General features: G+C 42.8%; 1 protein-coding gene across 3 annotated transcripts in view; it reads left to right on the top strand.

The window, feature by feature from the left end:
- The window catches only part of LOC140211280 (ETS domain-containing protein Elk-1-like), a 192,640-nt gene extending 175,960 nt beyond the window's left edge, over positions 1-16,680 (top strand). For all 3 annotated transcript variants that reach the window (XM_072280993.1, XM_072280992.1, XM_072280994.1), the window contains one exon: positions 7,524-16,680. In XM_072280993.1, coding sequence (XP_072137094.1) covers positions 7,524-7,622 — 99 coding nt within the window. In that variant the 3' untranslated portion in view covers positions 7,623-16,680. The remainder of the gene's footprint in view (positions 1-7,523) is intronic.
- The last annotated feature ends 517 nt before the right edge of the window (positions 16,681-17,197 follow it).

Genomic DNA, 17,197 nt, shown 5'->3' with positions numbered 1-17,197 from the left:
GAAGCTGTTAGTAAAATACGGAAGTAGCTATATTACAATTACTGGAAAATTCACTGAACATGTAAAGGTAATTATATAAAAATACAAGCAAGTATAGGAAAGTTAACCTAAAGAAAAATCATTATTCTAGCAATGTGGATAAGGTAGATCACAGAGGGTCATAAATTTTGAAATGAGGAATGTGAGATGTATCCAAAACTGGGACTTAGAGATTTTTGGATGCCTGAAGAATTTGAGATATTGGAATTAGGTGGGAAGGTTGAGTTGAAGATTAGCTATGATCTTGTGCTAGAACAGGCTCAAAGGACCAAATAGTTTGACCTGGCTTTGGTTTCTTCTTCCTATAAAATAAATTCTTCCCAGATAATATTGAAATATTGTATCAAAGGTTCACACCTTTAGAGGGTAAAATTTGGAAATCCATATCTGGGTTTGATGATATTTTGCACAGGCTCAGGCCTGTCTGCTTCTGCTTGTTGTGCGTTAAGAAATCTGGAGTGTGAATCTGGTAAAGATGTCAAAGATCTGCCCCTGTCCAAGGCATCTGTGGGTCATTGAGTTACAGAGCAATACAAAGTCAAAGTCAAGGTAAAATGTATTATCAAGGTACGTATACATTACCCTATATTACCTTGAGATTCATTTTCTTTCAGACATTTACAGGAAAATGAAGAAATACAATAGAATGTATGAAAAACCACATAAAGCAAACACCAACAAATAACCAATGTGCAGAAGAAGACAAACTGTGCAACTACAAATAACTAATGCTTAGTTCATCAGCTGTCATACCGAATGGAAGCAGACCCTAAGCCCAACTTTCCATTCTGACCAAGGTGCTCATAGATATTATTTTTTAAACCATAAAAGAGAGATAGGGTCTAGTGGAACGGCCATTGTCAGAGTGGGGGCTAGAGTCAGAGTGGAAACTTAGAGTCTTTGACGAGAAGAGGCTAAGGCCAATGAAACAGGTGAGAAGGGTAGGGTTTTCCTTTCGATATTGCTGATTTGGTCTTGGTTGCCTGTGGTACAGTGCAGGCAGGATGTCAGATATGGCAGTGGAATGCTCCTCCTGTGGGATGTGGGAATTCATTGACCTGATGGTCTTCCTGATGGCTACACCTGCAGGAAGTGCAGCCAATTCCAGCTCCTGAAAGGCCGCATTAAGGAGCTGGGGCTGGAGTTGGCTGAACTAAGGATCATCTGGGAGGCAGAGCAATTGATAAGTAAGACTTCTGAGCAGGTGGTTGCACCCAGAGTGCAGAATTCGGGGAGTAGATGGGTGAACACTGAGAGAGGTAAAGAGAGAAAGAAGTCAGTGCTGGGTCCCCCCCGTGGCCTTTCCCCTCAGCAACAGGTATACCCACTTGGATGTTGCTGAGGGGGATGACCTATCTGGGAAAGGCAGCAGCAGCCAGACCAATAGCACTATGGTCAGCTCTGAGCCTCAGAAGGGTAAGGTGAAGTCAGGCAGAGCAATAGTCATAGGGGGCTCGATAGTCAGGGGGACAGATAGAAGATTCTGCAGCAGCAAAAGAGATGCCAGGATAACGTGTTGCCTCCTGGGTGCCAGGGTCCAGGATGTCTCTGAGTGGTTGCAGAATATTCTTGAAGGGGAGGGTGAGCAGCTGGAGGTCGTGGTACATGTTGGTACCAATGACATAGGCAGGAGAGGGGTAGAGGTCCTGTGCAGTAAGTTTAGGGAGTTAGGAAGGAGGCCGAAGGGCAGGACCTCCAAGGTGTTAATTTCCAGATTACTCCCAGTACCACGAGCTAGTGAAGGTCAGAACAGGAAGACAGCTCAGGTGAATGAGTGGCTAAGGAGATGGTGCAGGGGGCGGGGTTTTAAGTTCTTAGATCATTGGAACCTTTTCTGGGGAGGGGGTGACCTGTACAAGTGGGACGGGTTGCACCTGAGCTGGAGGGGAACCAATATCCTGGGAGGGGGGTTTGCTAATGCTATTGGGGAGGGTTTAAACTAGATTTACAGTGGGGTGGGAACGGAAGTGAAGAGGCAGAGGATGGGTGGTTGGTGCACAAGTAGAGACAGCTTGTAGGGAGTTTGTGAGGGAGGATGGGCAGGTGATAGAGCAAAGATGCACTCAGCCTGATGGTTTGAGATGGGTCTATTTCAATACAAGGAGTATCGTAAACAAGGCGGATGAACTTAGAGCGTGGATCAATACGTGGATCTATGATGTTATGGCCATTACAGAGACAGGAGTGGCTGCTGACTGTGCTGGGCTTTAGATGTTTTTAAGAGGACAGGGAGGCAGGTAAAAGAGGTGGGGGAGTGACACTGCTGATCAGGGATCGTATCACGGCTGGAGAAAAGGAGGAAGTCATGGAGAGATTGCTTACTGAGTCAGTATGGGTGGAAGTCAGAATCAGGAAGGGGGCAATAACACCACTGGGTGTTTTTTATAGACCCCACCCCCACACACGCAATAGTAACAGAGACATCAAGGAGCAGATAGGGAGGCAAATTTTGGAATAGTGCAATAATACAGGGTTGTTGTGTTGGGAGATTTTAACTTTCCTGATGTTGACTGGCATCTCCTTGGAGCAAGGGGTTTGGATGGGGTGGAGTTAGATGTGTTCAGGAAAGGTTTTCCTGATGCAATATGTAGCTAAGCCAACTAGAGGAGAAGCTGTACTTGACCTGGTATTGGGAAATGATCCTGGTCAGGTGTCAGATCTCTTGGTGGGAGAGCATTTTGGAGGTAGTGATCACAACTCCATCTCCTTTACTATAGGAGAAGACAATTTGGGAAAACATTTAATTTGGGTAGGGGGAAATGTGATGCTATTAGGCAGGAACCTGGAAACATAAATTGGGAGCAGATGTTCAGGGAATGTTTGCATGGTGTTCTGCATAGGTATGTTCCATAGAGGCAGGGAAAGGATGGGAGGGTTAAGGAACCATGCTGTACAAAGAATTAGAAAATCTAGCTGAATAGAAAAGAAAAGTTTACGAAAGGTTCAAGAAACTAGTTACTGTTAGAGCTCTAGAAAATTACAAGGTTGCCAGGAAGGAGCTTAAGAATGGAATTAGGAGAGCCAGAAGGGGCCATGAGAAGCCCTTGGTGAGCAGGATTAAGGAAAACCCCAAGGCATTCTACAAGTATATGAAGAGCAAGAGGATGAGCCGTGTGAGAATAGGACCAATCAGGTGCGATTGCGATCGTGGAAATGTGTGCATGGAGTCGGAGGAGGTAGTGGAGGTACTTAATGAATACTTTACTTCAGTATTCACCAGGGAAAAAGACCTTGGCAATTGTGGGGATGATTTACAGAGGACTCAATCGATTGAGCGTGTAGACTTGAAGTAAAAGGATGTGCTGGAGCTTTTGAAAAGTATTAAGTTAGATAACTCATTAGTTCTGGACAAGATATAACCCAGGCTACTGTGAGAAGATTGCTGAGCCTCTGGTGATTAATCTTTGCATCATCAATGGGGACGGGAGAAGTACCGGAGGATTGAAGCGTTGCAAATGTTGTTCCCTTGTTCAGGAAAGGGAGTAGAGATAACCCAGGAAATTATAGACCAATGAGTCTTACTTAAGTGGTGGGCAAGTTGTTGGAGAAGATCCTGAGAGGCAGGATTTATGAGCATTTGGAGAGACATAATCTGATTAGGGATAGTCAGCATGGCTTTGTCAAGGGCAGGTCGTGCCTTACGAGATTGATTGAATTCTTTTGAGGATGTAGCAAAGCACATTGATGAAGGTAGAGCAGTGGATGTAATGCATATGGATTTCATAAAGCATTTGATAAGGTTCCCCATGTGAGGCTCATTCAGAAAGTATGGAGGCATAGGATCCATGGAAACCTTGCTTTGTGGATCTAGAATTGGCTTGTCCTCAGAAGGCCAAGGATGGTTATAGATGGTTCGTGGTCTGCATGGGGGTCAGTGACCAGTGGTGTTCTGCAGGGATCTGTTCTGGGACCACTCCTCTTTGTGATTTTTATAAATGACCTGGATGAGGAAGTGGAGGGATGGGTTAGTAAATTTGCTGATGACACAAGGGTTGGGGTTGTTGTGGATAGTCTGGAGGGTTGTCAGAAGTTACAGCGGGACGTCGATTGGATGCAGAACTGGGCTGAGAAGTGGCAGATGGACTTCAGCCCAGGTAAGTGTGAAGTGGTTTATTTTGGTAGGTCATATTTGAAGACAGAATGTAATATTAATGGTAAGACTCTTGGAAATGTGAAGGATCAGAGAGATCTTAGGATCTGTGTACATAGGACACTCAAGGCTGCTGTGCAGGTTGACAGTGTTGTTAAGAAAGGTATGGTGTGTTGGCATTCATCAACCATGGAATTGAGTTCAAGAGCCGTGAGGTAACGTTACAGCTATATAAGACCTTAGTTAGACCCCACTTGGAGTACTGTGTTCAGTTCTGGTCACCTCACTACAGGAAGGATGTGGATACTAGAGAGAGACAGTGCAATCGCCTCTGATCTGGGCTGACATTTACGTGCCAGGTGGCACCTAATTAATTAGCTTGTTTATTTCGGCTTTTTTTCTTAAAGATGTGTGGGCCACTGCTGCACCCCTGCATGCTTCGCAGCAATGTATTGGTCCGCGGCCCGGAGGTTGGGGACCACTGATCTAATGCATTCCCCCCCCACCCACCCCGCCCCACTGCTCTCCTTTGATCAATTTGTTTTGTCACTTCCTTGAAGAATTCAATCATGCTCATGAGGCACGACTAGCCTCTCATAAAGATTATCTTTAATCAGGCTGTGCTTCTGCAAATGCAAGTCAATCCCGTCTCTAAGAATTTTCTCCAATAGTTTGCCCACCATTGATTTAAGAATCACTGTCTATAATTCCCAGAGTTATCCATATTAATTTCCTTGAATAATGGAATAACATCTTCCACCCTCCATTCTTCTGGTGCTACTGTGGCCAGTGAGGACTCAAAAGATCATCAACAGAGATCTGGCAATCCCATAGTAACCTGCGTTATATCCCATTTGACTCATATCCACCTACATTTATCCAACTGTACCTATTTACCTACCACCACCAGGAGGCTCGTTGCATATGCACACCACCCTCTGCATGAAGAAGTTGCTTCTCAGGTCCCCTTGAAAGCTTTCCCATCTCTCTCTAAACCCATGGGCTCTAGTTTTTGGTTCCCTTTCCATGGGAAAAAAGACTGTGTGCATTAAGCTTATCTGTGGCCTTCATGATTTTATACTTATTTGTAAGGTCACCCTTCAGTCTCCTACATTCCAAGGATTAAAGTCCTAACCCACACAACCTCTCTCTCTTCATCAGGCTCTCAGGTCCTGGCAACGTTATTGTAAATCAAGAGCAGGCATGCATTGTAGACGAAAGCTCCTGTAGAAAGTGTCTGTAGCTTTAAGAATGCTCATTATGTAACGTTTCAAAGGTTTCAAAGGTACATTTAATGTCGGAGAAATGTATACAGTATACATCCTGAAATTCCTTTTCTTTGCAACCATCCACAAAATCAGAGGAATGCCCCAAAGAATAAATGACAGTTAAATGTTAGAACCCCAAAGCTCCCCCCAGCTCCCCCTCTCACATGTAAGCAGCGGCAAAGCAATGATCCTCCCTCCCCCACCAGCAAAAAAAAGCATCGGTCCCCCCCACCGAGCACTCAAGCATGCAGCAAAGCATCAATAAAGACACAGACTTGCAGTACCCCAAAGACTACTTGTTCACCCAGTAATTCGACGTACCGCAGCCTCTCTTTCTCCCTAATAAGGGAAAAAGGGGTATCCCCATGTCATAGCGAGAGGGGAAACATAACAAACAACTCGCTTGTTTATGATGTTACAAGTCTGAGCCCAAAGAACTCAGGTCTCTGGGCACACAGCCAGCAGCCAGCTTGCTGCTTTCAATCTTCTGTCTCCCATGACACACCAATTTCCTGCAGAGGCACCGACCTTGAGACCGCCTGCCTCCAGAGCCACGAAATCCCAGAACCTGAAGGCACGCTAGTCTTCTAGGCCGCATCCTTGGTATATCGAATAGCAACCAGCTGTAAGACACCAAGAGCGGGTCCCATTCCCACTATGTATAACTCCAGGTCAGGATCTTTAAAAGAACCCTGAAAGGGAAGAATAGAGATATTAAAGATAAAAACAGAGCTGTTTCCAAAGATGCAAGGAAAGGAGTCGCCGTTAGGCGCCATCAAGCTCCACCCATTATATAATGTTACATACAATGTCACAAAGTGGATTCTCAACTGTCCATGACCAAGCCTGTAACTGTTTAACTGCACATGCTTTACACTCAGCAACCTCTTTATTGGATACACCTGTACACCTATTCATTAATACAAATATCTAATAGGCCAATTATGTGGTAGCAATTCAATGCATAGAAGTATACAGACGTGGTCAAGAGGTTCAGTTGTTGTTCAGACTAAACATTCAGAATGGTGAAGAGATGTGATCTAACTGACTTTGACCTTGATGTCAGTTGGGGTGGTTTGAGTATCAACAGTCTCTAGAATTTACAGAGACTGGTGCAACAAAAAGTAGCTATCCAGAAAGCGTCAGTTCTGTGGGCGAAAATGCCTTGTTAGTGAGAGGGGCCAGAGGAGAAAGGTCAGACTGGTTCAAGCTGACAAGAAGGCAACAGTAACTCAAGTAACCACATGTTACGTGCAGAAAAGCATCTCTGAATGCACAGGTCAAACCTTGAAGTGGATGGACTACAGCAGCAGAAGACCATGAAGAAACATTTAGTTGCCACTTTATTAGCTACAGTATGTACATAATAAAGTGACTACTGAGTCCATGTAGCTTGTTCAGTGCAATGAAGCATTCTTGTTCACGTTCATATTGTGATCCAATAGAATGGTGCACCCATTATATTAACCAGTATAAATAAAGGGGTGTTGATGGGTGAATCTCTATGAACCAGGGTTTGGATCTTCCTGTTCAAGTGTGGTATTGGCAGAGGCCAAAGGTCAAGCTAATGGCTTGCTCCCCTAACTGGTAACAATATGAGATTTGTAAAAAAAAAAGTTGACATGTTACCAAGCAGACATTAAATATAATAATAGGTGGGAGTTTATAATTTTAAATCTCAGATTGATGGATATGTTCCTTTCGAAGGTGCAGCAAAGTTACAGGCTCACTTTCAAGGACTCTGTGCTCATGATTTCAGTATTATTTGTTAATTTTTAAAAATTTTTTGCACAATCTGTCTTCTTTTGCACATTGGTTGGTTGTCAGTTTTTGTTTATCTATATTTGCTTCATAAATTCTATTGTATTTCTTTTCCAATAGATGCCTGCAAGAAAACAAATCTCAAGGTAGTATATGTTGACAGCGGAGTAGTTCAATAATAAATTTACTTTGACTTTGATTTTGTCAAACTGGTGGATATGTTTCTTCTAAGAGGTAACAAAGGTTGGGATTAGGTAATGGGTCAGCCTTGATTCTGCTGGAGGTGAGATAGGTTCAAGGGGCTGAATGATGTTTTTCTACCTCCACCCCACACCGCCCCCACTGATTGGATATCTCTCTTTCAGTTTCCCTCAGCCGGGAATACTCAGATCCACATCCCCATTGCCAGTATGGATGGACTATCGACACCAGTGCTGTCCTCGCCGGCTCTCCAGAAACCTTAAATGAACTTGGTATTACTCGAAGTTGATGGAGCAGGAGGCAGAATTTGATACTGCCTCATCAAACTGACCTTGGGTACGCTGCGCTGTCAGAATGTATTGAGGAGACGTAGAGTCAGATTCTGTGCATAAATCTCTTCAGGCTGGACTGTTAGAGAAGATGCTTGGTACCATCAGCAAGGAAAATTATTGAAGCTCTGAGGTGGAGTGTGAGAGGATGAAACTCAGTCCAGACTCCGTTGCTCGTACAGTGTGCCTGAACCCTTGAATTGCTGCTTCAAAACAAGTTAATTACCTCACTCACAGTAGTTCCACCTTGAGGCAGGAAGTTGTGGGTTCAAGTCCCACTCTAGCGACCAGAGGAACAATGAAACCTCATCACTGCAGGGCAGTGCGGAGGGAGTGACACACTCTTCAAAGTGCTGTCCTCAGGGTTAGGTATTAACTTGAGCACCACTTACCCTCAAAGAGGGAAGAAGACCAGAGGCTCCTGTTGTCCTGAGTCCCTCAATCAATATTATCCAGGATTTTCACTTGGTTGTTTATGAAAGTTTGACATGCACAAACCGGCCACCTCACTTCATAGTTACATGAGTGACTACTAAAGGTACTTCTTTGGATGTCATGGATTTTGAGATATTCTGGAAGGGATGTGTGAGGTGCTAAAGAAATGCAAATCTTCCTCTCAGAACCGAGTCAAATGAGCTTTCAGGCTGGAAATCATCATCTGCCAATTGCACTGGTGCTGGTCTCTTGAGGTGAACCAGAATCATCTGATGAGTATGGCACCCAAGGAAGTTCTTGAGCTTCTTGTTGGAATATCAGTTATTAAATAAGTTGGTGATAATCAAAATCAGAACCAATTTAATATCAGTGACCTATGTCACGAAATTTGGTATTTTGCAGCAGTAGTACTGTGCAATACATTAAAAATACTACAAATTACAATAAGAATAATATATTAAAAGATAAAATTAAATATGTAGTGCAAAAAGAGCAAAAATAGTGTAGTAGTGTTCATGGATTGGTTATGGACCATTCAGAAATCTGACAGTGGAGGGAAAGAAGCTGTTCCTAAAATGTTGAGTGTGCTTCATCAGGCTTGTGTGGCTCCTCCCTGATGGTAGTAATGAGAAGAGGGCATGTCCTGGGTGATGGGGAGCATGATGAAACTATTGGAATTTTGTGAAAAAACAATCATGACTTGCTAATCTCCTTAAGGTATTGCGGGGGGAGGGAGGATTCTCATTCTTTAGATCTTTTCATAATTACGTTAACTGGTTCTTTCTCCAATGCAAAGCTTTACCCCTTGATCTCTGACATTGCAGAATTTGTAATTGAAATCTTCCGGAGTTAGTGAGTTCACCTTTTGGACTGCACCTAGTTTCATATGTATAATTGGCCCTTAACAATTGAGTTTGGGTATTAAACCGTAAGACATGGCACCAGAATTAGGTCATTCGGCCCATTGTATCGCGGCTGATTAATTATCCCGCTCAACCCCATTCTCCTGCCTTCTCCCGGTAACCTTTGACACCCTGACTAATTGAGAAGCTATCAGCTTTTGCTTTAAATATACCTAATGATGTGCCCCCCACCTTCGTCAATTCCACTGCTTTCTGATGAAAAAAGTTCCTTCTCATCTCTGTTCTAAAGGGGTGTCCTTGTATTTTGAGGCTATGCCTTCTAGTACTAGACTCCCCCACTATTGGAAATATCCTCTTCATGTCCACTCTATCAAGGCTTGTTGATATTCAATAGGTTTCAATGAGGTTTCCACCTCCTGCTTCTAAACTCCAGAGACTACAAGCCCAGGGCCATCAAACGCTCCTCATACATTAATATAATTATAAGTGTGACCATATTAAATAGTGGTCAAGAATATCCAGGAGCGATTTAAAAGAAAGTTGTTAATGAGAAATATTAAAAGCATTAACCAGTACTTGGAACCCGTACAGCTGCAGGCCTGTCGGGGTGAGTAGTCTCTTCCTGTGTTCTACCCATTCTGTGATACAAAGTTAGACTGCACCAGTTTTCTAATGTATAGCAACATTAGCAAGCATGAGTAATGTTGTTAGACAATGTGTGCGGAAGATGTGTCTATTTATATAACGGTGGTTTACCAGCAGTGACACCAGTCACTCTAAGGAGTTTGCTTCGCAGTCCCTGTGGTTTTGTGAGAGCAGCCAGCTAGAAACATAGAAACATAGAAAATAGGTGCAGGAGTAGGCCATTCGGCCCTTCGAGCCTGCACCGCCATTTATTATGATCATGGCTGATCATCCAACTCAGAACCCCGCCCCAGCCTTCCCTCCATACCCCCTGACCCCCGTAGCCACAAGGGCCATATCTAACTCCCTCTTAAATATAGCCAATGAACTGGCCTCAACTGTTTCCTGTGGCAGAGAATTCCACAGATTCACCACTCTCTGTGTGAAGAAGTTTTTCCTAATCTCGGTCCTAAAAGGCTTCCCCTCTATCCTCAAACTGTGGCCCCTCGTTCTGGACTTCCCCAACATCGGGAACAATCTTTCTGCATCTAGCCTGTCCAATCCCTTTAGGATCTTATACATTTCAATCAGATCCCCCCTCAATCTTCTAAATTCCAACGAGTACAAGCCCAGTTCATCCATTCTTTCTTCATATGAAAGTCCTGCCATCCCAGGAATCAATCTGGTGAACCTTCTCTGTACTCCCTCTATGGCAAGGATGTCTTTCCTCAGATTAGGGGACCAAAACTGCACACAATACTCCAGGTGTGGTCTCACCAAGGCCTTGTACAACTGCAGTAGTACCTCCCTGCTCCTGTACTCGAATCCTCTTGCTATAAATGCCAGCATACCATTCGCCTTTTTCACCGCCTGCTGTACCTGCATGCCCACTTTCAATGACTGGTGTATAATGACACCCAGGTCTCGTTGCACCTCCCCTTTTCCTAATCGGCCACCATTCAGATAATAATCTGTTTTCCTATTTTTGCCACCAAAGTGGATAACTTCACATTTATCCACATTAAATTGCATCTGCCATGAATTTGCCCACTCACCCAACCTATCCAAGTCACCTTGCATCCTCTTAGCATCCTCCACAGCCAACACCGCCACCCAGCTTCGTGTCATCCACAAACTTGGAGATGCTGCATTTAATTCCCTCATCCAAGTCATTAATATATATTGTAAACAACTGGGGTCCCAGCAGCTAAACAACAACAGGCACAAAAGTCGGGGATGGAAAGAGTAATTTGGTCCAATGAGCAGGTTAAAACTGGAATTAATGAAGATATATTCCAGTTATCATTATGTGGTTAGGATCAGACCTTTACCGTTTAAATGGCATAATGCTGTAAGATGTAGTGACAGGATTAACCCAATCAGCTCTCATCCACCATTTTTTCCAACCCCATTCTCCTGTCTTCTGCCTGTAACCCTCATTCCCTTTACCAACCAAGGACCTATCAATCTCTGCCTTAGATACACCCATTGATTTGGCCTGGGCAGCCTTGTGCAGCAACAAAATCCACAATTTCACCACACACTGGCTGCAGAAATTCCTCCTTGTCTCAGTTCTAAAGGGAGGTCCCTTTTATTCCAAGAATGTGCCTTGTGTAAGGTTAAACGAGCCAGTCAGAATTACCTGGCCCAGTATCCAGTTTTCAACTCAACCATATTGCCTGACAGATGGCTTCAGATAATTATTTGAGGGAAGGGCTTTTCTTCTGATACTTGCTTACTTTAAATTGCTGCATGATAGGAATTTCTGATGCCGGAACAATTCTATCCATTATGTTTGTCTAAGAAGAACTATCAAGACTAATCTTCAATCATGAGCTGGAAGTCATAGAGTCATACAGCATCTGTATTAACACCCTAGCCCACCAGCAACTTGGCCCATAGTTGTCTCTGTTTTGGCAATTCAAGTTGTCATTGAGACAGTTGAAAATTCCGTCAGTGACTGGTTCCACTACTCTCTCAGGCAGTGCAAGCAGTGCAACCTATGGTTTCTTGTAGGAAACAAAACTAATTCAAGTCATTCTGTTGTAATTGTGTTTATAATCTCATTGATTTAAGCCAAGTGTAGTAGAATATAAAGAAAGATGAAAGTACAGTTTTGGCTAAGTTCTACCAAAATTAATTTGATTAGAGTAATACAACAGTCTCTAAGTCACCGTCTCCCTCCATCTCTTTTCTAACTCATTCTAAAAATGCCCAGGAAGCAGATTTATTGACCAATTTTTAAAGAGATCCCCGAGAGGTGGGGTGAGCATGTAGAACGTAGCACTGTCTCCAAGCCCAGCTCACTCACTTGCATGTTGAGACTCAGTCTCAAGTTCTTGAGCTGCAGAACACCGACAATGTTACAGCACAGTGGCATACCAGGCAGCATGATGCTTTATGGTGTTTGCAATCAGGGTTCAATTCCCACGCACTCTGTAAGGAGTTAATACATTTTTACTGTCACTGTATGGGTTTCCTATCACATTGCAAAGATGTATGAGGTTAGAGTTAGTAAGTTGTGGGCATGATAGGTTGGCACTGGAAGCAAGGTGACACAGGCTGCCCACAGCACACCCTTGGATAGTGTTGGTTGTTGATGCAAACAACACATTCCACTGTATGCTTCGATGCACATGTGACAAATAAAGTTAATCTTTAAATCTTTAACTGAGACAAGCTCATTTCCTGATATGTCACTATGTTGGAGTCGCATTTGGAGAAGTTATTATGGACAGTGGTCTGTGCAAGACTGTCCCCTTTTTTAAAGAGTACAGGATTGAAATATATTGTTCAAACAGAGTCAAAGCAATTTTCCTGAACTAGTCATGCACTTTCTAACCTGGTAGTTATCTAAGTTAATGTCCTGAAATAAGAAGAGTACCATTCTGTAACATGGTTGGTTCCTATTTTGAGATCAGCCATGATTTAACTGAATGATAGCATTGACTTCAGGGGTTGAATGGCCTCTAATGTTATAATATATTCTTCTAATAAATCCAGTATGTTGTAAATTGGTGACTAAAGTCATGATGCTATTCTGCTATATAGCTTTTATAACACATGTATATTATTAACAAAAGATAGCCTTTATAAATAGATTTATTTTTTCAATGTTGTGTATGTTCCTGTAATCGGATGGAGTGAATAGATTCTAACAGAACACAAGCTGCTACCTTTGATAATTGATTATTAGTGTTCATCTGACTTATTCCTGTTACTGTGACCCCCTTTTTTAAGTGTCAATGAAATGTATTTTTATAATTGTATAATGATGTATCTTGTAAACATCCTGCGTAAAACCAGTGAGATTAGTTATGATATAACTGAATGGTAGAATGGTTTAAGGGGATGGATGCCCCTCTCGTGGTCCTCTGTTCTGATGCCAGTGCTTGACTCCTGATCATTCCTGTGATATTGCAGTGCTTACTGGGGGAGAAACTGGAGCATTTTTCTTCTTTATTGACACGGTATAGTTATTGTGATCTCTGTTTTCCCCTTTCCCACCATCTATATCACTTTGTTCCTAAAGTTCCACCCATGTAACCACCCAGAGCTGATAGGTTGTCCCGGAGAACTTAATCCACTCCATTTCTCCCCTTGTCACCACCTCCACTCAAAGTACAAGACCAGGAACTGCTCTTTGAGGATCTCACTGAGGTCTGTTGTAAGTTAGTTGACAGGATTGCTTGCTCTGTACAGAACATCCCACATTTCAACATTCTCACAAGGAGCAAATTACAGTAGCCAATTAACCTACCAATCCACATAGAATATAGAACAGTACAGTACAGGCCCTTTGGTCCACAATGTTGTGCCAACACTTTTTAACCTACTTTAACGTCTTCTCTCCCACATAGCCCTCCATCTTACTTCATCCATGTGCCTATCCGTTAGTCTTGTGAGACCATGGATTTGCGCCTTGGAGGGTTTCCAGGGCACAGGCCTGGGCAAGGTTGTATGGAAGACCGGCAGTTACCCATGCTGCAAGTCTCCCCTCTCCACGCCACCAATGTTGTCCAAGGGAAGGGCAGTAGGGCCGATACAGCTTGGCACCGGTGTCGTCGCAGAACAATGTGTGGTTAAGTGCCTTGTTCAAGGACACAACACTCTGCCTCAGCCAAGGCTCGAACTAGCAACCTTCAGGTCACTAGACTGACACCTTAACCACTTGGCCACGTGACAACACGTGCCTATATAAGAGCCTCTTAATGCCCCTTGCCCTTGTGTCAAGGAGAATAATAGTATCTGAACTAATTGACCTTGAGGTTCCCTGTTCTCTGTGACACCCATGTGTATCACTGCAGCAGCACACCACTCACCTGCTCACATCAGTCAGTGGCACTTCAACACAGAAGTGACTTGGCATCAGAGGAGATGACAACTCTCTGGTGTGAATTCTAGGTTTAAAAACGACGATACATTCAGAAGTAATTTAGGGGATGCCATTAGACGGAAGTACCAATGACTCCTTTGGCAATACTCTGGTATCGTTGGAAAAGTATTTACTATGTAAAAAAGTGACTGTCCAATACAAAGAACAAAGAGATTTTCTGTCAACCTTTGGAGTGAAATCTGACCTTTCAAAAATAAACAGAATCAATAACCCACGAGTTTTAAGTGGATTAACAACTCCATTAATAAAATGGGTTGGCACTTTTTTTATTGACAGACATTTAAATCTCTGAACAGCAGCATAATTTATGTTCTTTAGAAGTGATAGTGCTACGTTAAAAGGAGGTATGAGTCTTCAGAGGAAGTGTCAGACTTGGATCAATGAAAGGGGAGCATCACAGTTCAAGTCTCATTCTGGAAGCACAAACACCAAAATCTCGGATGGTGTTCCAAGCACAGAGGAGCTGAACCTTTGGAGGAGCTGTTCCCAGAAGATGAGATGTGAGCTCTCTGCAATCCTTTGTGCTCTGTTAAGGGGCAATGGAATATGTGCCCATATATTTAACCCTTCAGTCACTGATTCTGAATGACGTGGAATTGGGTGGAATTGTGTTTGCCTCTCCTTGACTGGTTACGGTAATACTTACCTGTGCCCTGTTGGACTCACATCCATGGTGGTTTCCTGAGGCTGTACTTTGTGACTAGGCGTCAGGTGATGGAACATCATCAGATCACATCACCTTACAACAGCGGTCAGTAGTCAACAATCAGGGTTCAATTTCTGCTGCTGTCTATAAGTTCTCACCATGACAGTGTAGGTTTCCTCCCGATACATTGCGTTCCTCCCACATTCCAAAAATGTACAGGGTAGTGTTAGTGAGCTGAGGACATGCTGTGTTGGGACCGGAAGCATGGTGACACTTAGCACAGTCCTCACTGATTTGATAATTATTTTTTATTTATTTAGAGATGAAGTGCAGAACAGGCCCTTCCAGCTCAATAAGCCGCACCAGCCAGCAACCCACCAGTTTAACCCTAGCCTACTCATGGGACAATTTACAATGACCAATTATCCTACTAACTGGTATGTCTTTGGACTGTGGGTGGAAACCAGAGCACCCAGTGGAAACCCACACACTCATGGGAAGGTCACGCAAACTTATTGAAGGCAGGACTGGAATTGAACTCCAAACTCCAACGCCGCAAGCTGTAGGAGCTCTGCGCTAACTGCTGTGCTACGACGGGCACCCCCATTGAGGCAGGAATCCAGAAAGGAAATGCAGAATTCTGTTTCTGAGCTTGCTGTCTTATCTGCTAAAACCCTTTATAATGTTCCAGTGATTATTCTGCTGCATTCTGAACCAGTATGTTACCATAAAACTTTATGTAATCGTATAACATAGATCCTTAAAAGACCCTTTCACAGCCATTTAAATGACAAAGTAAAAGAATAATTCCATGCAGTGAAATATTTTTCCTCAAAGTCTACAATACTATTAAACTGAGGAAACTTTCACTATCATTTGTACCTCAGGTCATGCAACTCACACAAACGACACTTTTTATTGTATGCATCAGTGTGCATGTGAAAAGTACTGCTAATCTTTAGACCAGGTGTCTGTGGTACTCTGGATTTCAGGCATCTGCAAAATTTGTTATGTTTATGATGCCACTCTAACTGACCCCTTCTGACAGAACAAATAATTTCATTTTCTTTTTACAATTTCTAATGTCTCCTGATGATTGGAGACATTTAAATGCACTTAAGGAACATTTGCATAAATGAAGAAACATCAAACATTCTACCATTCATGTAAATTAACTAAATCATTACTAATAATTTTTAAATGCAGTGAAAGGAAACAATCCCCTTTCCTTTTCACATGAAGGGAGCTCGGCTAGGTGCACTGGTTTGGCTTGGAGTTGGTCATTTGTACACATCTCTCCAGCTCAGTGTGGCACTGAACTGGCAGCTGTGATCCCAGAGCAGATCGAGCCTCCAGCATATTCTGTATCTCCATGATACATTGTGCAGATGCATGCACTCCAGCTACACAGACCCTCTCTAAGGCGCGGCTAGTCAGTTGATAGCACAATGTCAGACTCATTAAAAGCCATTATGCTTTTGTGTCACCTTTTATGTAAGCAAACTCATCTCAGCATTTTCCACATTATTAAAGCACTTCATCAAATGCAAAGCATTTGGAATGTTGTAGAAAAGATGTCATAAGGAGTTTGAGGCAGATTTTATTCCTGGAAAAGTTTGCATTCTGTCTGTTCTAAAATATTGTTGTATTGGCTTTCATTAGTTGGGGAATTGAGTTCAAGAACCACATGATGCTGCAGCTCGATAAAGTCCTGGTTAGACCACACATGGAATATTGTGTTCAGTTCTAGTCGCCTCATTTCACTGCCTCACACAACATAGAAATGTCACTAAATTTATGCATTGTGTTTAAAGGATTCTCTGGAACCAGTTTAATTTTTTCAAAATGTAAATCAGGCACTGAATTGCATATCTGATCCTATATTTTTAAAAAGAAATCATGTTTGTCTTGTGCCTGTTTGGTATGTTATGATTATAGTAACTTCGGGGTGAAAATCCTCTGAATTAGTTGTCTGTTTCTGAAATGTAATTTTTTTTTTCTTTTGTCCATTTAACCTACAACCAAAATAAAGTGTATTTTTTGCTACCTTATTGTTTATTTCATGTTTCTATTAAGGTGTTGACTTCATGAGGGAGGGCTGAGCATTGACTTAAACCAGGGACCAGTATCCTAGCGGGAAGGTTTAATACAGCTGTTAGGGAGGGTCGAAACTAATTTGGCGGATGGATGGGAACCGGAATGATAGAGCGGAGGAGGGGAAAACAGAAATAAATCTAAGTTAGAGAGCAGTAAAGATGTCAGGAAAGACAAACAGGTGATGGGGCAGATTTGTAGCCATTGGCATGAATTGCAGTGCAATACAGTTGCAGTGCAATCAAAGCAATAAGTACCAAATAGTGGTTTTAAGGTGTTATACTTAAATACACACAGCATAAGGAATAAGGTGGATGATCTTGTCGTACAGCTACAGATTGGCAGGTATGATATTGTGGCCATCACTGAGACGTGACTAAAGGATGCATGTCTCTGGGAGCTGAATGTCCAAGGATACACGGTGTATCGGAAGGATAGGAAGGTAGGCAGA

The sequence above is a fragment of the Mobula birostris genome, chromosome 16, assembly GCF_030028105.1.
Source record: "Mobula birostris isolate sMobBir1 chromosome 16, sMobBir1.hap1, whole genome shotgun sequence".
NCBI lineage: Eukaryota > Metazoa > Chordata > Chondrichthyes > Myliobatiformes > Myliobatidae > Mobula > Mobula birostris.
This window is presented reverse-complemented; position numbering and strand designations above follow the sequence as displayed.